We start from the raw sequence: 23,281 nt of genomic DNA, 5'->3' as shown, positions 1-23,281 counted from the left end.
GAAATTGGACTGAATCATTATTTATAAAAAGGAGGGATTGGTATGTTGTTACAGGGTTGAACAAAACTGCTATTTTATAAATAATTCATGTATTTTTCACATTACAGTGTAACTTTAATGGCACCTCAGAAATTATCTTTAAATCCTCAGTGACAGAAAAACCTTCACAGGTTTGTATAAAATAGAATTAAGTGATTCCACTGTTAAACTCTTGTCTTCATTGTAGTATGTCTGTTAATAATCAAAATGAATCAAATAGTTTTTCCAAATAAAAATATGAAAATTATGGCAAGTAATTGTGCTTAGCTCTCACTACTCTACTACCCTGGAAAAACACCAATACTCACATGTTTGGTACCGCCTGTTAGAGTTTAAAAAATTGTTTTAAATAAACAAAACTTTAAAACTGCGTTGAAGATTATAAGGATACTGGGAAGAGTTGGAATGAGCAACTTGAAAGAATTCATCAGAGCAATTAGAAAAAAAGATTTTCATTTATTTTAATGACAGCTGTGTCACAAAGCAGCCACACACACCACATCATCCAGATCTTCCAAATCATCTGTGACTTCTCCACTCTCTTTAGTGAGAAGCTGCTATGTCACTAGCTATTGTTAGAAGAATTAGAATTTGTAAATGTGAAGATGCAGTCCAGCCCAAACAGCAATCTGCTGATTTCTGCTCTGTTGGCTACACGGACAGAGCGATGTGTTTCAGAAATTCCACACAATCGTTTCTGCAGTTCCCAAATATTCCCATGCAGATGATGTGTTGGTTGCCGTGGCCACTGATCTACTGATTCATCCCTAACTAAACTGAACATTGTAAGCGGTGATCCATGTCCCCTCCTGTGAATTAAATATGGTGGAGAGCTCTGAGAACACACAGAACCACGACTGTGATCAGCAGAACTCCACCAATAATTCCAATCCGAACCCATGGGAAATCCCCAAGCTGGAAAACACTCCAAGTTGCAACCAGGTTGCCTGCAGTAAAGAAGGAAACAAGTCAGAATTTTTCTCCATTCCTAATTCCAACATTTATTCAGATGATGTCACTGACCCTTATCTGAAAATGTCTCTTTTTCCTCAACGGGCTCCGTCTGCTGTGTGTTGGCGAGATCACTGGGAAGAAGATGCCCATCATCTGGAAGCACAAAACAGAAACAATCAGAGTAAAATCAAAATCAGTTTCCTGAGCAAAAGACAGATCATGACCAGTAGTGAAACTGTAGATTCATCTAATAAGAAGAGACGATACAAGATATTGAATTCATAAAAATAAGATGAGATGAGATTTAAACAAGAGATTGAAAACATTTTAGTCGTAGTACTGGCAAGAATTTAAAATTACTTTCACCGCTGGACATAAGTTTTATAATTCTGTTTGGACCATAATAAATATTTCAAAATTTGTTTTTTGTATCAGTTGTGCCATGTCAGAGCAACACTACAACACTGAGCATTTTAGCTGTGGGCACAAATAAAGTTGAAATGGAGTTTTGGGGAAAGTTAAGCCAGTGGCTCAGCTATGATTCTGGAACAAGGATTAAGTTCTAGAGTTTTTTTTTCTCCAGATGTTAATGTTCACTTCCCAAACCAACTAGAAAGAAAATTTTAACGATAATTTGTAACAATTAAAAAAAAATGTTCCCATAAATTGTGCACAAGTAAAATACACTTGATGCGAAAAAGTGATTTATTTTTGAAAGAAGAAGGCAAGTGAGTGGAGGGGAGGGATGGACAGTGTGTGTGAGGGGGAAGGTTGGTTTTTAGAAATATCCCTGTGTACAGGGAAAGTTGAACCATGAGACAACTTTATTTAGAAATACTATATTATTGAAACAGTCATTACACTCATTCTGATTGTTCGAATGGATGCAGAACCTCCTGAAATATATACAGATATATGTTAGTGACCAAACTGAGGCTGCCTCTATATAGTGATTCTAAATATAAAACATTGCTTATGTTACCCCTGGAAACATAAGCAACTATAGAATTACAGAGAAATGCATAAATTATCTTACTGGACAGCAGGGCCAGGTTGAAGCTAATAAAGCCTACATGCATTCATTCTATTATTCTACCTTGAATCAGCTGGGTGGAGTCTTCCAGTAGACCAGGAAGCTTAGTTTGGAATCCAGTGGCTTCAACAGCATTCGCCTCATCTGAAAGGAGGGTCACCATCTCTTGGAATGTTCTGGTTTGTTCTACTGAGGATGTCTCAACAGATTTTGTAGCTGTGTGAAAAGGTAAAGATCTGTTAAAATTTCTATTTTCATCTATGTTCATGGGTTATTTATAGCACTCAACAACTGGTTCTATTCTGTCACAGCGCATTTAAAGGGCCATGTTCTCTTCAGATCCTCACCTTCCATTATCTGAGTGGACATTTCCAAAGTAACTGGTAGATGATCAGTAGGTGTTTCTGAAGTCCCAGCAGCAGTCTAGCAAAAATATAACAGAGCTCCCCCAGACATTTTTATTCGTCTCTTCCATGTCAAACGCTGTTTCTGAAGGGGGGAGAACGTCTGTAGTCGTTTTAAAGGAATGAAGATTACCAGGATCAATGGTTAACCCAACCACAGTTAGTGTGTAGCTTTCTGGTAATGCAAGTTTAGGACTGTCAGACTCCCTAAAAATGAAAAAATAAATAAATAAAAGTTGTCAGTGAACATTATTTTAACAATTTTATAAGGTTTTATAGCAATTATCTTCACCCCAGTGTACCAGTAGAACAGGGAAGATGTCCTACTACTGAAAGAGACTACAAATATCATCCATGAAATAAGATGCCAATCTGCAGTAACGTAACAGTGTAGCCAGAACTTCCTAAATAAACTTCATAGACACAAATTAATTTATCTTAAATTAATTAATTGAAGATATTATTTTTGATTCTTTTATCAAGATGGAGTACAATCTCAGAATGTACTCTTAGATCAATGCTGCTGTGTTTTGTTTTTTATTTATTGCTGTTGCTTTTGTCTTTTCAGTTGCAGCAAATGTTTATGACGTTGAGCCTGGTTCAGGTTCTGCTGGAGTTTTCTTCCTGTTGTTGTTGACTTGCTGCCAAGTTAACAACACTAAACATGTTCACTGTTGCTTAGTGCTCATTGCTATAAGTCAATAGCTTTGTTTCTATTAACCACAGAGTTGTGTAAATCAAAATTACAAAAATACATTTACTCAATAGAAACACACTAATTTTGAAAAACGTTTTTCGTTTCTTGCATTAGGATGAGGTGGTTTTTTTGTTCATATCAAATTAGATGTATTTTGCTATACTGAAATGGAAACACTGTTTTCACATCATAAGAGTTATGTGATGTTACAACTGATGAAAACTTCAAAGTAGGAGGAAGAGGAGATTTATTTTTCTCTGTTTAACAGCATCACAAAGTTTATAAAAAGTTTGTTGTTCCAACGCCTGAATAAGATGTTGACGTCTCCTCTGATGGCTGACAGACAATAAGCACAACAGCTGAATTATGAATATATTTCATATTACTGTTTACATCTGTCGTTGCCATCATTTATAATGATTTATAACCTGAACAAGCTTATTCATGTGTGATTTTAATTTCATTTTATTTAATGGAAAGACCACATTTGCAAAATTATGTTTTTTGACAAGTGGAATATGAACAAAGAGGTGCATAAATTTGTGATGGAAATGCAGCTTCTGACTAATTTGCTGGGTTCACTGAGGCAGAAGTCTTTGATAAGAAAAACCAGGTGGAAAAGCAGCACAACAGGCAGAAATGTCAAACATTTTGGATGTCTGACTGACCACCAAAATGTTTCGTCTATATAAACTCAGATATTTCATCATGTTTTAGTTGTCATCTTCTTGTTATTGACATGAAACAATGGGTGTTGACAAAACAATTTTGTTATCGTTGTTAATGAAAACAACAAACCAAATGAGTTGATGACTCTTACCCAGTTGTATACCAACACTGGTACTTCCCACTTTCATTCCTAGTGGGTCTCAAATAAAGATGAAACTCTTCTTCATTAAATTTCATTGATTTAGGAAACTTGTACCGGTACATCATTACGCTAAGGGTTTGCTGGAGATAGAAAAGAAATACTGATCATCCAACATAATACATGTGGTATAAATGAAGATTAGAAGTTTCTTAAATAAGAAACAGTGCAGTTCTATAGCTTAGAAAGAAAGGAAGATGTATATTTTGTTATATTTAAAGGCAATGTATAGGCAAAGATTTTGCCCCCAACTAATTGACTTTTACCACTTGGATCTTATACACCCCATATTTTCACTTGTCTTTCGAGGATTGCTATATTGTGCATCTGAAATAAGTTAACTAATATTATTTGATGGTTTGGTTATTAGCTTGTGCTAAATTTAGCTGATTTTCCATTTGTTCCTTTTTCCTCATTGTATGTTAAAGGATCCAAAGGATCAAATAAAGATAAGTAAACATGTATGATTTGCCATCTGGAGAATACCATACGTGGTCATGTTGAATGAGAAATCTGCCATTCATAGTCCAATAAAAACGCTTTATGTGTTCTCTCTCAGGTTTAATGAAGCATGCCAGGTGCACCTCAGTGCCCTCAAATGCAGTGATGAACGGGTCGACTTGGGGCTCTTGTATGAGAAGCCGAGCAAAAGGACCGAGGCATGTCAGCACATGAAGAGAAAAGACAATGATTGTATCATTAGAATTTTCTTCAGGTACCGCTCCAAACATTAGAATACTAAGAAAATGTTCAATATTTTTTGTCACTCGTTTCAGAAAGTGAAATAGATGCAGTACACAAAGTAAAATATTTCAAGAATTAATTTCTTGTCACTTTGAAGATGATGGCTTATGGATGTCGGGCTTCCATTTTGCTCACACACCACATTCCCCCGGAAAAGTGCCACACAAATAAAATGTATTGTTATAAAATTACTAATTATTATACATCTGTTTCCACCATCTACAAGGTCTTACTTAATTTTCCAAAAAGGTCATGGTAATACAACATTTTTCAATCACAGGTAAGAGAACACTTACTTATAACTTAAAAAAATATGAATTCATCGCTAAATGTAAATCAAATCTGTGGCGCATGGCTTTTATTATCCAAATGCAACTCCTTTTTTCTATCAAAGCAAACCACAGTAGTCCATGTAGCCAACAGGGTAACAATCCAGTTATTTTTTCTGAAAAATATCAAGCTGTTTCACAATATTAACATTTTTGGAGCTGTGCTTGAGCAAAAAACATCTCTGATAAACTAACTTTAAAAGGAAACCTCATCACACGTAACTACAGCACCATTATATTGCCCATAGCTGGGTTTGCTAAATGCTGGAAATAAGAAGGTATTAGCCTCCACCTTCTTTTGCTAAGTCAGAAGGTAAGGGAGAGGAGACGAGGATTTGCTAATCCCTTTAGCCACTATCATGTTGTGTGAAAGATATCGAAACTTTCTTAAGCGAGGGCTTCATCAGCACCAAAGGAAACATCTGTGCTAATGCACTGCTACCGTTATTTACCCTTGATTTTATATATATACGTATATATAAATTATTTTTTTCATTTTTAGTAAAATCATCCAACTCACCACTGACTGAGAGCCAGACAGTTGATATTGTAGTTGCTCCTCCAAAGATGCACTCATACATATCAGCATCTCTGAGTCTGGTTTCTCTGAGGACTATAGACCAGTTCCCTTCCCTGATCTGCTCCTCTGAAGGCAGCTCAACCCGACCCTGGGATATAGATCAGAAATATCTGAAAACAATTACTCCTCAAATTTGTTTGCTGTTCACCCTGCTGGCTCTGTTACAGCTTTCAAATGCAGTCATGGTTTACGCCATATTTGAAATATGCAACCTAGTCAAAGATTTTTTTAAGTTTTTTGGGGGGCTCTAGTGGCCGTTATTTGAAAGTGCTATGACAGGAAAGTAGGGTAATGAGAGCGAGGGAAGACATGCGACAAAGGTCACCAAGCCGGGAATCGAACCTTCGACAGCCAGGCTGAGGACTAAGGCCTCCTTATGTGGGCTGTGTTTAGCCCCTGCGCCCTAGTCAAAGATAGACTAGTTTTGTGACTGTATATAGTTTATTTTGTTTGCTAATTGTTTATTTTGTTTGCTAATAGTTTATTTTGAATGGATTGTACGTTTAAAAAATGTACTTCCAGGAGGCTACATTCTCATAATATTATTCAAACCTTAATATTTAGAAGGTGAAATATTGAAAATATTGGAGGTACTGCAAGCATTTAGAATGCTGAGGTGAGTTGATTCTCATTAGCTGAGACACTCTGGTTTCAGAACTCATTACACTGGTTAAAGTCACTATGTATTGTCATGGCCTCGGATAATGGATTTCTGTTTGTGTGTGTTCTGTTAGATCTCAGACAGAGACGATCACAATAGTCTATTAGAAAGGCTTAAACATGCAGGGATTTATTTCATGTAATGATAAATCTTAACACTCCAGGGTTCACAGAGTTCAGTACATGGGTCAATTCTTTTAACATTACAAAAGTAATGTAAAAAGATTACGTTTTACATATATATACAGTACAGACCAAAAGTTTGGACACACCTTCTAATTCAATGGGTTTTCTTTATTTTCATGACTATTTATAAGGCAAGAAATCCCACTTATTAACCTGACAGGGCACACCTATGAAGTGAAAACTATTTCAGGTGACTACCTCTTGAAGCTCATCAAGAAAATGCAGAGTGTGTGCAAAGCAGTAATCACAGCAAAAGGTTGCTACTTTGAAGAAACTAGAATATAAGGGGTATTTTCAGTTGTTTTACACTTTTTTGTTTAGTGCATATTTCCACATGTGTTATTCATAGTTTTGATGCCTTCAGTGTGAATCTACAATGTCAATAGTCATGAAAATAAAGGAAACTCATTGAATTAAAAGGTGTGTCCAAACTTTTGGTCTGTACTGTATATATATATATATATATATATATATATATATATATATATATATATATATATATATATATATATATATATATATATATAAACCAGGACAAATCACCTAAAAAACCGTTTTTACCCGATGGCAATCATGGCACTAAATTCAAAGTCATAAGAACTTCTGCTCTTGACACCACTTTGTTAAAAATGTAAATTATTTTGCGACACCTCCAGGCGCTGCAACCATCTTCTGATGTCTATTTATTTCTCATTTTGTACTATTCATTTCTTTATCTTTTTTATGTATGTATATTGTATATTATGTATATATACATAACCTGCATTTTAACTTGAGTCAAGCATATCTCAATCTTGTTGTAATCTGTTGATGACAATGACAAATAAATAAATCTTATCTTATCTTATATGTATATGTATATATATATATATATATATATATATATATATATATATATATATATATATATATATATATATATATATGGGGGTGTGTGTGTAATGTAAAAAGAATTTATATATATATATATATATATATATATATATATATATATATATATATATATATATATATATATATAAACTGTATATATATACAATGAACCCTCGATATATCGCGGTTCAGCTTTCGCGGTCTCGCTGCTTCACGAATTTGCATCGTGCATTGTGTTCTGCATTCTGATTGGTTAAACAGTCTCTCCGCTTCTTCTCTACCTGTGTGTGAATCGTGGTTTAAAATGTACACGTACGTAAAACAGCTTGCCAAATTTAAGTTTGTAAATTCTCTTGCAATTTCAAAAATCTTTTTGCCCAGAAGAAAAAAGAGCGACAACTACCAACTACCTATCACGAGTTCTTTTTGGAACGTAACCCCCGCGAAAAACGAGGGTTCACTGTATATATACATATACAGTGAACAGTATATACAGTAATATGTTGGTATAATTATGTATAATTTTGAGAGAGAGAGAGAGATTCAGTATGCCTCAAACTGTCTCATATGTAGTCAGACTCATTTTTAATGTAGTCAAGAACCTGACCTTAAATTTTTCCGGTCCGGCTAATAGGAAACATTGAACTGAGACAGGCGCATCTGCAGAGCCTCTTGCCTCGCCGCTGCCACGGCTCTCTGAGGGAAGGTGAAAAAGCCAAAGAGGACCAAACAGCGGGGGAGAGGACGTTGGGGGAGAGGACGCTGTGGAGAACACTGTACCAAATCGGTTCGTGTACGGAGGCTCTACTCGGGCGCTACTGTGGAGTTGTCGACGGTGAGAGGAGCGAGGCTAACAAGGCTAATTGGAAAGCTAACTGGAAGCGGGCAGAGGCTGGTATGGCGATTTGACTAAGGAATTGGATGAAGATGGCATTGAAGGTAATACAGAAAGATATCGAAGAACTAAAGGACGCTATGAATATGATGTCTGGTGAATTGGCGTCACTGACAAAGCAACAGTCAACTATAACAGACTTGCTAACTGAGATCAAGCAGCTAAAGATACAAACTGCGGAACAAGCAAAGAAAATTGACTTTTTGGAAAACAGAGTTGCAGACCTAGAACAATACTCTCGAATAAACGATGTCTTGATAACAGGACTGGATATAAGATCAAGCTATTCTCAAGCTGTGAGAGGGAGCAGGTCTGATACTAACTCTGAACATGAAGCTACTACCGAGGAGCAGGTTATTGCATTCCTGCAAAGTAAAGACATTGACATTGAAAAGGAGAATATTGAAGCTTGTCATACTCTATCAGTTAAAGGTCAAAGAGGGAAGAAAGTACCATTACCAATAATTATTCGGTTCACAAATAGAAAACATAAGATTGAGCTGCTTAAACAAGGAAAAAATTTGAAAGGTACAAGTGTCTACATAAATGAACATCTCACAAAAAAGAATGCAGAAATTGCAAAAAAAGCCAGAATACTGAAGAAACAAAATAAAATTCAGGTAACATGGACGATGAATTGTAAAGTTTATATTAAAACAAAGGATGCTCCTGAAAATGCTCGAGGTATATGGATTAGATCATTAGAGCAACTGGACAAGTAAATAGTGGATAAATAGAGGATGTCCAACAAACAGTGAGGTGGCTTTATGTTAACATTATGGGTTTATTAAGTACTTTTTTGTTTTTTTATTTTTTTCCTTTTTTTAAATTGGATTCTTTTATATTAAAATACAATAAACAAAAATAATGAATGATTATGAATTTTCAGATTCTAAATTGTATGATGTAAACTTGATAACTGCAGATCCCTTTCCAGATATCGAGTGTGAATACTATGATGAGGAGAAATTTAACAACAGTAAAATGATAAAAGCAGGTTTCTCTGTAATTCACCTAAATAGTAGAAGTATGAACTCTAATTTCTCAAAAATAACAGATTACTTAAAACGGTTAAATGGACAATTCAGTATAATAGCAGTTTCAGAGACTTGGTTGAATGAGGAAAACAAAAACAATTTTCAAATAGATGGATATGAATTACATTATGTGAATAGAAGTAGTAAAAGAGGTGGGGGTGTTGCTTTGTTTGCTGATAGTGAAATAAGATGTAAAATAAAGGATACTATGTCAACAACTGTTGAAGGTGTAATGGAGATGATTACTATAGAAGTGTTAAGTGAGAAATCGAGAAATATAGTGGTGAGTTGTGTGTATCGAACACCAGGATCTAACTTAGAATTATTTACTGAAAAATTAATAGAGCTTATTGAAATGAGTAAAAATAAAACATTATTTCTGTGTGGAGATTTTAATATAGATTTAGGAACCCAAATTGATTTAAATAGGATGTTTGTTGATACAATGTGTAGTTTGGGTTTCTTTCCATTGATATCAAAACCAACAAGAATTACGACACACTCTGCCACAATAATTGATAATATTTTTACTAATATTACGGATGGAGAGGTGCTGAGTGGACTCTTCAAAATCGATATAAGTGATCATTTACCAGTTTTTGCTATTTACAAAAATCACCAGAAAATTATTACTGTACCTGTGCCAACGAAAAAAGTGTTTAATATGTCAAAAAAAAATTTGGATAAATTGAAAAATGATTTGTGTCAACAAAATTGGAATAATGTATATGTGGATGATGTACACAGAGCATATGATGAGTTTATGAATATTTTGGGAGTTCTGTATAAAAGACATTGTATGACAACTAATTTTGTTAAGAAAGATGCTGTTGACAAGCCATGGATGACAAAAGGGTTGAGAAATGCTTGTAAAAAAAAGAATAATTTGTATTCATCCTTTTTGATGTTAAAAACGAAAGAAGCAGAGGATAGATATAAGAAATATAAAAATAAACTGACATGGATTATAAGAAAACATAAAAAAGAATATTATACCGACCTATTAACAAAAAGTAACGGTGACACAAAAGCAATATGGACAGTTATACATAGTGTTTCTACAAAGCATACAATAAAATCTGGTATTGCAACACACTTTTTAAAAGAAAATACTGAAATTTATGATCGGAATGAAATAGCAAACGAATTCAATCATTACGTAAATGTTGGTCCAAGACTTGCTGCTCAGATACCAAAAGATGATAGCGATGTTACCCAAAAAATTGGGAGTTGTCCAAACAGCATCTTTCTTGGAGAAACGGATGAGAAAGAAATACTGAGTATTGTAAACAAAATGGCGGATAAAAAATCAAAGGATTGGGTAAATATGGATATGAAATTTGTAAAGGAAATTATGTCTTATGTAATTAAACCATTCACCTATATCTGTAATTTGTCATTCTCATCAGGAAAATTTCCAGACGCCATGAAAATAGCAAAGGTAATTCCCATTTACAAAAATGGTAAGAAATGTATGTTTAGTAATTACAGACCGATATCGTTGTTGCCACAGTTCTCAAAAATTTTGGAGAAACTATTTGTAAATAGATTAGATACATTTATAGATAAAAATAATATATTAAGTAGTAGTCAATATGGATTTAGAGCCAAAAATTCGACATCAATGGCCCTTATGGAACTGATAGAACATATAACAAATGCTATTGATCAAAAACAATATAGTGCTAGCATTTATGTCGATCTAAAGAAAGCATTCGACACGATTGACCATAGCATTTTACTCAAAAAACTTATTAAATACGGGATTAGAGGGCCGGCATTACAGTGGATTTCGAGCTACCTGGAGAATAGAAAACAGTTTGTACAAGTACATGATACTAGATCCGAATTTTGTGAAATTACATGTGGAGTTCCACAGGGCTCAGTACTTGGACCAAAGTTGTTCATTTTATATGTAAATGATTTGGTAAATGTATCAGGGTTTTTCAAATGTATTCTATTTGCGGATGATACCACTTTTTTTTGTCAGGGTAATGATATAAAAGGGATGTTAAAAGAAATGAAAATAGAATTTATGCAAATACATAAATGGTTCAAACTAAATAAATTATCTTTAAATTTGGACAAAACAAATTATATGTTATTTACAAGGAGACAAAGAATTGTAAATACTCCATTTAAAGTTGATGGTGTAGAGATTTGTAGAGTTAGTGAGGTGAAATTTTTGGGTGTGATAATTGATGAGAAATTATCATGGAAATCCCATTTGAATTATTTAAGAACAAAATTAGCAAAATCAATTGCAGTGCTTTATAAAGTACGGGGTTTTCTGAATGATCATGCACTATTTATGTTGTATAATGCACTAATTGTTCCACACTTGGTTTATTGTGTTGAGGTATGGGGAAAGGCATGTTATACTAGTATAAAATCTGTTTTTGTTTTGCAAAAAAGGGCAATAAGAGTTATTGCTCGAAAACATGGTAAATATCCAACAAATACATTATTTTGTAATTTGAGGTTTTTGAAATTCAATGATTTAGTTGATTATAATATTTTGTTGGTTATGTATAAGGCACATCTAAAAATATTACCCTTAAACATCCAAAAAAATTTTGAAAAGAGAGAGAGTGGTTATAACCTTAAGGGGACACAGATTTTTAAGAAACCTAAATTCAGAACTTGTTTGAAAGAACGATGTACTTCGATACAAGGAGTCAAACTGTGGAACGACCTGCAAAACGATGTTAAAAATGCTAAATCATTACACATGTTTAAAAGAATGTTAAAGATTGTTTTTTTGAAGAAGTATGAAATAGTATAAAGTCAAAGTATAGTATTGTTCAGTTGAGATTGATGATTGACCTTGTTTTTTTGGTCTTCCTTTGTTTTCTTTTTTTTGTCACATAAGACAAATCAAAAAAATGTTAGTTTTTTTTTTTGTTTGTTTGTTTGTTTGTTTTTTGTTGTTTTGATCCATAGTTGAGAAAAAGGGGCAGATATTATAAGATTATTTTCTTCTTTCTGCTACCTTTCATTTCATTTTTTTAAATTATTTTATTTTCCTTGTATTAAAAATTTTTTTTTATTTGTATTGAATGAAATGAATAAAAAAAAAAAACAAAAAAAAACTTGTGCTTCTCCTTCTCGTAGAATTATCACATCCTCTCCTCTCAGCTCCCAGTGCACCACCCCTTCTTCTTCCAAGACTGAGCCGTAACAGTGCAGTACAGCAGGTTCCCCATACTCCACCTCCACCCGTGAAGTTTGAAAGGCTGGACACAAACAAGAAAACACAAGGAGAGAATGACATAAAATTTTGCAAAAAATGGTGTGTAAGAGGTATGAACAAATAGAATCAGAAGATGACACAATCATACAACAAAATGTACATAAAACAAGTATGTCCATTTAGTTTAAAATGATCACTCCATGTTAAATGTATACTTACCTTAGTTTGTACATTAACAAAGAAATGAACTGGCTCTTAATTTATGGCAGAGTTTCATTAAAGTTGTTTGTATGTCAATGAAAAAGTTTTTATTCTGAGTAAAAAATGACCTATAATATGTTGGTAAACCATGTAAACACTTCAGTATCCCAAGAATCAAAAAATGAATTTGTTATAACCTGCTAACAAGAAGTACCATAAAAATCACACACATCTGTCATTCTAAGGAAATTCAAGAACAGATGCGAAATAAAGTCACCAACATCTAACATTTTCAAACTTGTGGCCCCAAGTTTGAAAAAGGCCACAAAGCCATTTATAAGACATTTGGACTCCAGAGAATCACAGTCAGAGCCATTATCCACAAACAGAAAAAACATGAAACAGTGAAGAACCTTCTCAGGAGTAGGCAATGAATCCAAAAGCTCATCAACAAATGAATTGTTGAGTCACAGAACAACATCTAAAGCTCTGCTGGTCTCACCACCTCAGTAAAGGTCAGAGTTCCACAATATGAAAGAGCAACTGGGCAATAATAACCTCTGTGGGGGAGTTCCATAACCAGAACAACTCCTCACCCAAAAGAACACAAAGGCTGTCATGAAGTGGGGTGTTTGGTGGCGAGAGACGTGATTGACCCCAGTTTGTAGTGATAATGTTGACTTAATGATGATAAACAAGGCATACAGAAGTCCAGGCAGCACAGGTGAGCAACAAGGCAGGGAGCTCAAACACTGGTAGCAACTGGTCAGGCACAACACAGGAACTGGGGAGATCATTCAGACTCAACGTGTCATAGTGTCAATGTCACTGCTGCAACTTGCCCTGCAAAGTACAGCAACAACTGGATCCTATTTAAAAATTTTTTAGAGATTCTCAGTGGGTGGAACAGAAGGAAGTGGGGCTAAAACAGGGATGTCAAAAGTCGGTCCTCGAGGGCCGACATCCTGCAAGTTTTAGTTCTCTCCCTGGTAGTACCAAGAACCTTTTCAGCATGTCAATGTTCTTCTTAGGCCTTCATCATTTGATCCAGGTGCGTTAAACCAGGGAGAGAACTAAAACATGCAGGATGCCGGCCATCCAGGACCAACTTTGGGGACCCCTGGGCTAAAAGAACAAGTGTGAAGCTGTGCTTTACAAAAAGTCGTTATCTTAGCCACCATAAGTCTGTGATGTATAAATGACTATGGGGAAACATTTGTTTCCAGGGAAATTTTAGAGATGGCTGCATTTTAGCATTCAGAGAAATGTGGCCTACTGGACAAGACTAGGTCTCTAATGTTTTTCTGAAGGAATCACCTTTTTATTTGAATTGAAATGTTAAAGTATCCTAAAAAACTTAACTATGTGTACATTAACATTGTGTACATTCACCTGCCTCTGTTTCTAACACTATTAGAGATGTAGTGCAGAAACACCAGCCTTTTCACCAAAGTCACCAGACCATATACTAGCTGACTTTAGTTATGTTTTGCTGAAATTGATTATTTTCAACAACAAACATTATTGTCTCCACTTGACTCTTTAGATTGCAATTCTGTGCACTTGCTGTTTAAAACAAAATACATAAAGAATTGGATGGAAAAAGCTGTGCTCTGCCTGCAGGAGAGCAATGACTCCAAGGACTCAGACATGTAGAGAAGATTTACCTACATTTGCTCTTAGAATGACTAAATGTGTCCAAGATACAGAAACGGAATTCAGCATCTAATACTCAGTTACCACTACTATCTTAGAATTCAACATCCAAAAAACATGCAAAGAACAGAACATTCAGTCTGTTAGTATGTCTTCAGACTTGATACTTGTTTGAAGATTATTAATAAGTAATCTTCTGAACACAGAGGTGGTTGATTAGCCAATTTAAACACCTGCTCAATTGGTGATCTGTCAGAGTTGGTGTGTAGATTGACTTATTTTTTTAACTGAACTGAAACACAGAATTCTGCATCACATCTACATGTTAAAATCGTCAAAGTCAAGCTAGCATAACTGACCTACTTCCCTCTCCCTTGCTATTTTTTTTAAATTAAAACTTTTTGTGATACCATTGGTCCTTGTTGTCTTGTTGTAGTGTTGACAATTAGCAGCACAGCACTGCATGTCCTTTTCTTTTATTATTAAAACTTAGTGTGTTATGCTGACAGTAAAACCAGTGGTAGTTTTTGCCCTCCAGGTGGGGAGGTGGTATCTTGATCTCACATTTTCAACTTGTCTTTAAGGTGCTCATATGTTTTGCAACAAAGCAGACATTGATTATTATTAGTGATGTATGATTTAAACAGGGAATAATATGAATGACTCTCACCACTGCAGAACGTTCTCTGATGAAGACACAGAAACACCACAAAACCCCAGAGACTAAACATCTTGTTCTCCTGCAGTTTTGATCAAAACACAACAATCTGGTTCAACATGGGGTTACTTATCAAAATTACAACAGTAGGTTTTTTCCATCACATTCCTACACATTGAAGACATCATAATGTCTATGATATTGGCTATGGCTATGATATTGAATCACCTTACAGTAACAGAGTTTCAAGTTCTGTTCAAATTATATCAGAACAAAATAATACAAATGTTACATTGAATTGTCACAAACAAGACTTGCTCTTACCAGGAAATGGCTGCATGAATAAAAAAAATGAATCCTTCAGAGCTGGGTGTTGCCGTCACCCTTCATATGTTTAAAATAACACCAGCTGCTTCCTCTCACTTTACACGGCAGCCTTAAATCTCTGAAGCACCATGGGCTGCTTTCAAGTGTTGTGGGTCATGTCTGAACTACAATGAAGTATACCATCAAAAATTCACACCCCTTAAACTTTTCCACGTGAAAACTAACACTGGATAGCCCTCATGAATGTACAGTGTTAATTGCACCACCAAGGTGCAACTAACACTGGTGGTGCTTTCAACACCAGGGTGAAACATGGTGGTGGCAGCACCATGCTTTTCTTCAGCAGGATCAGGGAAGCAGCTCAGAGCTGAAGAATAGATGGATGGAGCTAAATCCAAGATAATCCCAGAGGAAAACCTCAACGTTTTAGAACGGCCCAGTCAAAGTCCAGCCCTAAATTCAACAGAGAATTTGTAACAAGACTTCAAAGCAGATATTTACAGATGCTTGCCATCCAGTCTTAGTTAGTATGATACGTTCAAATCTGGTAGAAACAAAACCAAAAACCTGGAGCATGACGGATTTACAAACTAGAGGTGGGCTCAATGCAAAAGCATGCCACATTATGATTTTTTTCTTTTTTGCAAAATAAAATTAGAAGTCCATGAATCAGGGGGTGCTGTAGTGGCACAGGGGCAAAGCACAACCCACGTATTTAGTCCTCGTGCCGATGGTCACAGGTTCGACTCCCGACCTGGTGACATTTGCCGCATGTCTTCCCCCTCTTTCCTGTCACACTACTTTCAAATAAAGGCCACTAGAGCCAACAAAACCTTTTTTTTTAAAAAAAAAGAAGTCCATGAATCACAGACCTTCCTTCACAATGATTCATTACGTTGAGAATCATTGTGTCCAACTAGCTTAGAGCTGGTTGGTAAATGTGCTCCCTCTGAACAAACATGGCAGATTTGCCAAAAGGAAAACGTTTGTCTCTTTAAGACAGTTGAAGGTGCCGGTGGTCTTCACCTGATTGATAAGCTCCTTTATGTTAACCAGGCACATCCATACTAAGGGTAAAAATATAACCTTTTGCACATGCTGCTGTTTTTGCTTGGCTGACAACTGAAACATGTTATCGGACACCAAGAGGCACGTGGCAGGATTCCTGCATGTGGATAATGTTTAAAGTGCAGAGCTATCAATAATACTGATGTGGAGGAAGGGAACTAAATGTGTTGCAAGAAACTCTGGATAGTGGAGCCCACAGAGCAAGTCAAGAGCAGTCTGCAAAGAATGGCAGTAAAACTCTGAGAAGAATTTCAGGATGTAAGATGACTATGGGATTTGAATGTAAAGGAGAAGATCGCTCTTAGTTCAAAATCTATTTAAATTTGATACATACAGTAGGTGCAGTCAACATTTCAGGAATTATATCTCTGCACAGAGCTCTGTGAATTATTACATGTACGCCATAAGCATTGAGGAAAGTGAGAAGTGGCATCAGAACCTATACGTGTGGATGCCAGAATCTCATGTGACCACAGGGACACCCACTGAAGATGCATTCACAATCACTGGGAGAAAGCACTGCTTGATTGCCATTCTTTAATTGTGATCTTCATAATAGTAAACTAATAAAGTCCTGTGAAGACAATCAAAAGGAAACCTCTGTGCAGACCTAATCTTTAGAATGAGGAAAGTCATATAGAAACTTCCAGACTCCACTGAGGTATTAGAGTCAATGCAGCATAATAAAAGTCTTTGAAATATTTTTTAAAATTGCAGCATGTACATCTAAAAGAAAAAAGCATAACAAAAAATCCCAGAGTTTCAGTCTTGTTTGGGAATAAAGAGTTTAAGAAACTGGACTAAAAAGTGCCTATAAACCTGTTTGCTTTTACTTGTGTCTATAAACAGCAGGTGGAGCTCTGGTTCTATAGAATGTGATAACTCGACTCCTCATTCTGAGCACCAAACGCCATTTAGTTAATTCTCAGAAGTACAAAGCTCATTTGTTGTCTTTACCCTGTGAAGGAAAGACCTTCAGCACCTTTCCAGTGACCGAATCGCTAATGTAGAGAAAAAACATTAATGAGGTTGCCTCTTATAAAGGAGTAACCTGGAAATAACCTGCTTGTTTTCTAGTGTGATGGAGCACTGGTTCACTGGGCAAATGATGAAAAGATTCTAATTTGGATCCCAACTGAACACTTGCTCCCATCTTAAACCCAACATGGAAAAATCAGTCAGGAATTGTTGGAGTCAAGTATCAACAGGGCAAATGGCAGATGTCTGACCAAGTAGATTTACCTGCACTTTGCACACAATTGATATATTTGTCAATAAGAGCATTTTATATATATATATATATATATATATATATATATATATATATATATATATATATATATATATATATAAGGCTTCCCACCTGGAATGAAGTTGTTTTTCCATATTCAGGTTTCTAGTTATGATTCCTTTTCCAAAGTGTAAATAGAGAACATGATAAAAAACTGATCAGGCTTTAAAAATAGGACCTGTAGCAGCAAGTTGTAAGAAAAATGTAAAAACACAGCTTTCTGTTTGGATCCAACAGATTTGTATAAAAATAATCATATATATGCCTATAATCATGCTGAGATAACACAGGAAGAAGTTTCTCAAACTTCTATTTATTGTTGTTCCACAAACAGTAAGTTATAGTTATCAAAATAAATGTACCAGGACTAAAACAAAGAAGACACAGAGCCTTTTGCAGGGTTCAAATGTTTTCTCACAGTGCTGCTAACCCAGAGCCCCCTGTAACTTGCACATATATAACATTGTCAAGTGATCAGCATTTATATAGGCATTAATCACTATCACTTTTTAAACAAAGAAAATAACATTCCCTACAGAGTGTGATCTCTGTCATTAATAAACATATTTCCAGAAGCTATTAGACAACCTGGTGGTTATGTCCATTCATTAAGTGATGCTAACACTGAAGACAACACAGGTACATCAGGTCTGCACACCCTGACTAAAATGACATCTGTGCAAATGTGTGTTTTCTGTTACATGTTAACAGTTAGAGCAGGACACACAGTCAAAAAAGGTATTCACACCCCACTGAGCTTCTCCACATTCTGTCCAGGTCCAACCACAGTATTGATAATAATAATAATAATAATAATAATAATAATAATAATAATAATAATAATAATAATAATAATAATAATAATAATGAAAAAAACTTTTACTTTGTTCTCCCTCCTCTGTTTTTATTTTTACTAAAAGACATGAAGCTGAAAGGTCAGAAGGTGAGAATACTTTAGTCATGCTGTGACGCTGCAGGAAACATTCATATGATGATCTCACACAAAATCCCAGCAGAAACAAAACAAGCTTTCTGGAGCCTGGATTTTCCAACCTACCAACACTAAATACATCCATCTGGAAAGAGGCCACCCCTGCTTGGCTTTCTGTTGCAGAAGGAAATGCCGCCACAGGAAGTATGGGTGCCTGCTTGGTTCAACAGAGCAGATATGTAAAGCTCAGTCATCAGATGAAACAGTAGCAAAGTCACCTGGCAAAGCAGGACAAAAGAGTTCATCAGCAGCAAGAATTCGCTCCTTCAGTTCCAGTCACCTGACCAACACTTTGTTCATATCGGAAATTAAAGCAACCATACAATAAAGTGAATGGATGATTTATTTAGGCTGGGCCTGATTTAACACTGGATTTCACCAAAGTGGAAAATCAGGCAAGCTGGATGAGGACAAAGTTTTTACAATGATGCAACGGTAACATTTCCTTCAGCCCTCAAACCCAAACACTAAATATCATCTGATGGCTAAGCTCAATTGGTTCTAACAGGAAACTCTCATAATGTAGTTCCCATTGGACAACAGTCCAATCAGCAGCTAGTTTTCTGTCTCCATCTTAGAAGACACGCCCCTCACCAGGATACCTTCGCTCCCTAGAGGGCGCTCTTAAATCCCCCTAACCGTCAAAGAATCTTTGTGAGAGCATGGTCAGCTCTTGACCAATGACTTCATGATAAAACTTTGCACTCTGTTGTGGTCACTGTTCACTGCTCCACCCTGGGGGTGTAGTCGGGGCGTCGAGTCTGGATGATCTTTGGCCGGGGGGGACAGGGCTTGTCCTCCTGGTCACTGTCGGGAGCCGCCGAACCGTCAGCATGCTCATCCTCACACACATGGACGACCACGCTGGGGGTAGTGGGTGTGGCCGTGTGAAGTTCATACTTCTCTCCTGCAGGGGAAAAGGAGCACAAGTTAGCAACATTAACATAATAAATATGTGGAAACACAATGCAGGGTTTGTCCCAGCGTGCTATAGGTCTGGTAGGCTGCCAGGCTTTGCTTGCCCACCACCAGGCTGGTTTGTTTCTTTATTAATTTCAAATATCCTTTTACATACACCAATAACAGCGATAGCAAAGATATCTAAAGAACATTTTTGGTGAAACTGCAGAAAGAGCAACGGAAGTCTGAGGTCAGGTGTCTTTTTTTAATTATCTGAACTCCGTAGCCACAGCTGACCTGTGAATAAAGCAACAAGCCACCGATAATCGATCGATAAACGCTGGACATTTTCTTTTTACAAAGTCTCAGTGTTTTTTATCCAGTCTGAATATTCTTTGCAAATTCGATTGGATAAATAACAACCAATCACAATACTAGAAATAGTGGGATTTAGGAAAACACAAAACGATTTAATATTATAAATATTAAATCGTTTTGTACCCTATGAATATTTAGTTAACCATACGAATACTCATTACTGTCCATCTTGGTTAGTATTTATTTTAATCATTTTATTTTTAAATGTGACCAGCATTGCATAGCTGGTTTTAAGATCAACTGGCTTGATAACTCAGGAAATCTTAGTGCCTAAGATTGATATTTATTTTAATTGTATTTTTATAGTTGATGTTTTAATCAAGTCAGTATTTTTTTCCAATAACATAAATTCCTGGTCATATTTTCAAATTTCCTGTCAGCTTTTAACATTTTTTAACTGGTGGACTGCCTCGGTGTCTCTACCACTGGGTTGACAAGATTTCAGAGAAAAAGCCTACTGGTTCCCAGGATGCAGGAGTGACACACTGCCCAGTTTATGAGATGAAGACTTAAACAGAGAGTTCTTTTGAAATGGACAGACTGATGCTTGTGACTACTGCTAGTGGAGCTCAGGTGTCCCAGTTGAGGTTCTACTTACCCTTGTTCTTCATTAAAAGTGAAGGGGAAGCTGAGTTCTGTACCTGGTCCAAGTGTGGAGATGGCACACAGCAGGTCGTAGTTGATGACTGGTGTGGCATCATGAGACTGTTCCCAGCCGACTGGAGGGGAGGCTGGAGGGGAGATAAGGAACTGCTTCTCCGGCTTTGGAGGCTCCAGACGAGGACTCCCAATGTGGACAGACTATAGGAAATAAAAATGAAAAAACAAGTGAACAAACCGGCCTGTTCAGCAGCTTTTAGTTTCACAGATGAATATATTTAAAATATCAAACATTATTGAAAGTTAAAAAGGTTAAACAGATTACCAGAAGCTTACAAATTCATTAAAATACTGCTAAACGTTACTGTCTAGCTAATTTCTTAAACACATTCTCTTTTTATTCATCAAACTGTTAGGAAATGTGGAAGACCTTCCAGCCTGGAACACAAGCATCACCTGAGGAAAGTACAGTCTCATCTCTTTCCCATTGAACTCTGTCTTGTGCAGCCTGAGCCTCGCCTCAGCTGCTGCCAGAGCATCTCTGAAGCTGATCCTGACCCGTCGAAATGACCGGAAATACTGGAACTGAACTTCTGGGTCAAATGAACGGAACAGGGACTCAAAGCTGGCCTGGAAAAAATATATATATAACAGGGAGGACAATGAAATAAGAATGGACAAACTTGTGTAGCTTATCCTCAAATCCTTTCAATTATTTCACTCTCAATTCATGTTACTGACCGATACCTTAATAGAGAGATTCCATGATTCCTTGGTATTAATAACTCTAGCTTAAAAAGGTAAGGAATCAACTAGTGTTTTAAATATAAATTTAATAAGAAGTTTTTTTTCATGTAATACATAAATTTCACACAACAGAATGACACTAAAAGTGATATCGTTTTAGTTCTTTTTATCATTAAGTTGGAAACTATATACCATTTCTTCATTTTCCATAAATTTAAACATCCCACAGAAGCAAACATATATACCTTCTTTTCTGCTAAGGTTTTATGTTTTCTTTATTATAAAATGTAAAAATAAAAAGTAGATATTTATCAAAATTTTAAGTCATCCTTTAAAGATAAAGTAAGTCAGGTAACATTTACGGCTCTAAAGTTATTTAGCTGGACGGGAGGCAATTATGGCTCTTAGGATTGTAAATGTTGCAGACCTCTGGTCAGGTCAGGAAGAGGGCATCTATCATCTCTGTAGACTCCACATATCCTGGACACAGACTTTTATCTTCAGGTCAACTCTGACAAACAGTGGTTTCAAAAACAATAAAAGTTTCTTCTTCCAGGCTGCCTCTCTAATAAACATCTTACAACCCGGGCAGTCAGATACTCTGGCGTGAAACAAAATAAGCAGATTTAGGCTACCACAGCCTTTCTTTTTTGAGTTTTTATTTTTACAAAAGTGAAGTGGCTGTACAACACACAAACAGATCCTGTAATCCTTTATTTTATTTCCTTTAAATTTTATACTGTACAACATCTGTACGTTGTGAGTGTTTCTTGTTTGCATACAATCTTGGCGAATAAGGATGATTCAGACCTCTGCAGTTCTCTAACAAACATCTGAGGTCAATCTGAAATTAAATTACAAGCAGGTGGAATTTATTTTCTACTTTATAAGTGGTAAATCACCCTGAAACCATGCATCATTTTCTTCCACTTCGGGGTATGCTGCATAGTTTGATCATGGAAGGAAAACCCGGTAATCTTTCAGCCACTTGTTACCTTCAGACTGCTGACGGTGAACAGATCATCCGGGACCTTCCAGGCGATCAGGGCGTTCAGTAAATCAGTGACCTGAACATCTAATGCCACCTCCTCTTCTTCCTCCGCGGCTCCGTTCACAGCCTGCTGCAGCTCCATCTCCAGGCTCTCCTCCTACACACAGACACAACATCACGATGAGCTAACACAGAATGTCCTCGCAGAGTGAAGCTGGTCTGAGCTGACAGACGGTTGAGTTAGCTCCTAGTAGTCTAATGACTCCACACTAACCTGCTTCAGACTGAATCAGAGCTGCTAGGCCAAAATGAACTCTGGATTATATCTGGAGACACAGAAATACTGAGTCTGTTGACATGACAGCTGCTCACAGGATAAAGGACATGACGCGCCTCTGCATTTTCTCCCAGGCGCTTCACACACCCAGTAAGCTATCGCCCCCTGGAGTCCTGGAGCAGAACAGCGAGAACTTCGCTTTTGACTCAGTTCTCTCTTCACCACGACAGACCGGTACAGCGGCAGCTTCATGGCAGACGCTTCGCAAATCCGCCTGTCGATTCCCTCATTCGTGAACAAGATCCCGAGATACTTGAACTCCTCCATTTGGGGCAGGACATCCCCCACCGACCCGGAGAAGGCACTTTACCCTTTTCCGGCTCAAGACCATGGCCTTGGAGTTGGAGGCAATGATCCTCAGGCCGCTTCACACTCAGCTGAAAACCGCTATAGCGAGAGCTGCAGATCACAACCTGATGAAGTCAATAAGACCACATTATCCTCAAAAAGCAGAGACGTGATCCTAAGGCCACCAAAACGGATCCAGGGTCATAAAACCCCAGACAGCATAGCTCCTAGAATCATTGGTTCACTCAAACCCCTCCACCACAGGAGAGAAAATGTAAATAATATCACATGCACTATGTAGACAATGCTAGTTTCTGGTTGGAACCCCACTTTGCTTTCAGAACAGCTTCTTTCCC

General features: G+C 36.5%; 2 protein-coding genes across 5 annotated transcripts; both read right to left on the bottom strand.

Moving 5' to 3' along the window:
• Positions 1-707: 707 nt before the first annotated feature.
• Positions 708-18,864, bottom strand: LOC116715831 (uncharacterized). Of its 4 annotated transcripts, XM_032556520.1 has the most exons (11): positions 18,751-18,846; positions 15,020-15,089; positions 12,389-12,535; positions 7,975-7,988; positions 5,589-5,736; positions 4,487-4,623; positions 3,948-4,078; positions 2,374-2,637; positions 2,090-2,242; positions 1,063-1,146; positions 708-986 (listed from the first exon to the last, which is right to left on the bottom strand). In XM_032556520.1, the coding sequence occupies exons 1-8, from the start codon at positions 18,763-18,765 to the stop codon at positions 2,418-2,420; spliced, it is 882 nt and encodes a 293-aa protein (XP_032412411.1). In that variant the 5' UTR covers positions 18,766-18,846; the 3' UTR covers positions 708-986; positions 1,063-1,146; positions 2,090-2,242; positions 2,374-2,417. The 4 variants fall into 4 exon arrangements, with proteins under 4 accessions (XP_032412411.1, XP_032412409.1, XP_032412412.1 ...); XM_032556518.1 differs by lacking the exon at positions 1,063-1,146; XM_032556521.1 differs by lacking the exon at positions 1,063-1,146 and having other exon boundaries at positions 2,384-2,637.
• A 145-nt stretch (positions 18,865-19,009) lies between these two features.
• Positions 19,010-22,736, bottom strand: rcan1b (regulator of calcineurin 1b). The gene is made up of 5 exons (XM_032556524.1): positions 22,575-22,736; positions 22,305-22,457; positions 21,019-21,192; positions 20,604-20,763; positions 19,010-19,591 (listed from the first exon to the last, which is right to left on the bottom strand). The coding sequence occupies exons 2-5, from the start codon at positions 22,440-22,442 to the stop codon at positions 19,407-19,409; spliced, it is 657 nt and encodes a 218-aa protein (XP_032412415.1). The 5' UTR covers positions 22,443-22,457; positions 22,575-22,736; the 3' UTR covers positions 19,010-19,406.
• Between the last annotated feature and the right edge of the window lie 545 nt (positions 22,737-23,281).

Source organism: Xiphophorus hellerii, chromosome 24, assembly GCF_003331165.1.
Source record: "Xiphophorus hellerii strain 12219 chromosome 24, Xiphophorus_hellerii-4.1, whole genome shotgun sequence".
Lineage (NCBI taxonomy): Eukaryota > Metazoa > Chordata > Actinopteri > Cyprinodontiformes > Poeciliidae > Xiphophorus > Xiphophorus hellerii.
The sequence above is the reverse complement of the archived record's forward strand: the minus strand, read 5'-3'. Positions and strand labels throughout refer to the sequence as shown.

What these genes read in the sequence shown, in the direction of transcription:
- LOC116715831 (XM_032556520.1), bottom strand. An exon ending in TCAGAGAACGTTCTGCAGTG is followed by an intron (nt 12,536 to 15,019) that starts GTGAGAGTCATT and finishes GTTTGTGTCCAG; the next exon opens with CCTTTCAAACTTCACGGGTG. An exon ending in CAGTGTTGGTATACAACTGG is followed by an intron (nt 2,638 to 3,947) that starts GTAAGAGTCATC and finishes TTTCATTTTTAG; the next exon opens with GGAGTCTGACAGTCCTAAAC.
- rcan1b (XM_032556524.1), bottom strand. Translation starts at nt 22,442, where the DNA reads ATGGAGCTGCAGCAGGCTGTGAACGGAGCCGCGGAGGAAGAAGAGGAG. An exon ending in TCACCGTCAGCAGTCTGAAG is followed by an intron (nt 21,193 to 22,304) that starts GTAACAAGTGGC and finishes TATTTTTTCCAG; the next exon opens with GCCAGCTTTGAGTCCCTGTT. An exon ending in CATCTCCACACTTGGACCAG is followed by an intron (nt 19,592 to 20,603) that starts GTACAGAACTCA and finishes TTTCCCCTGCAG; the next exon opens with GAGAGAAGTATGAACTTCAC.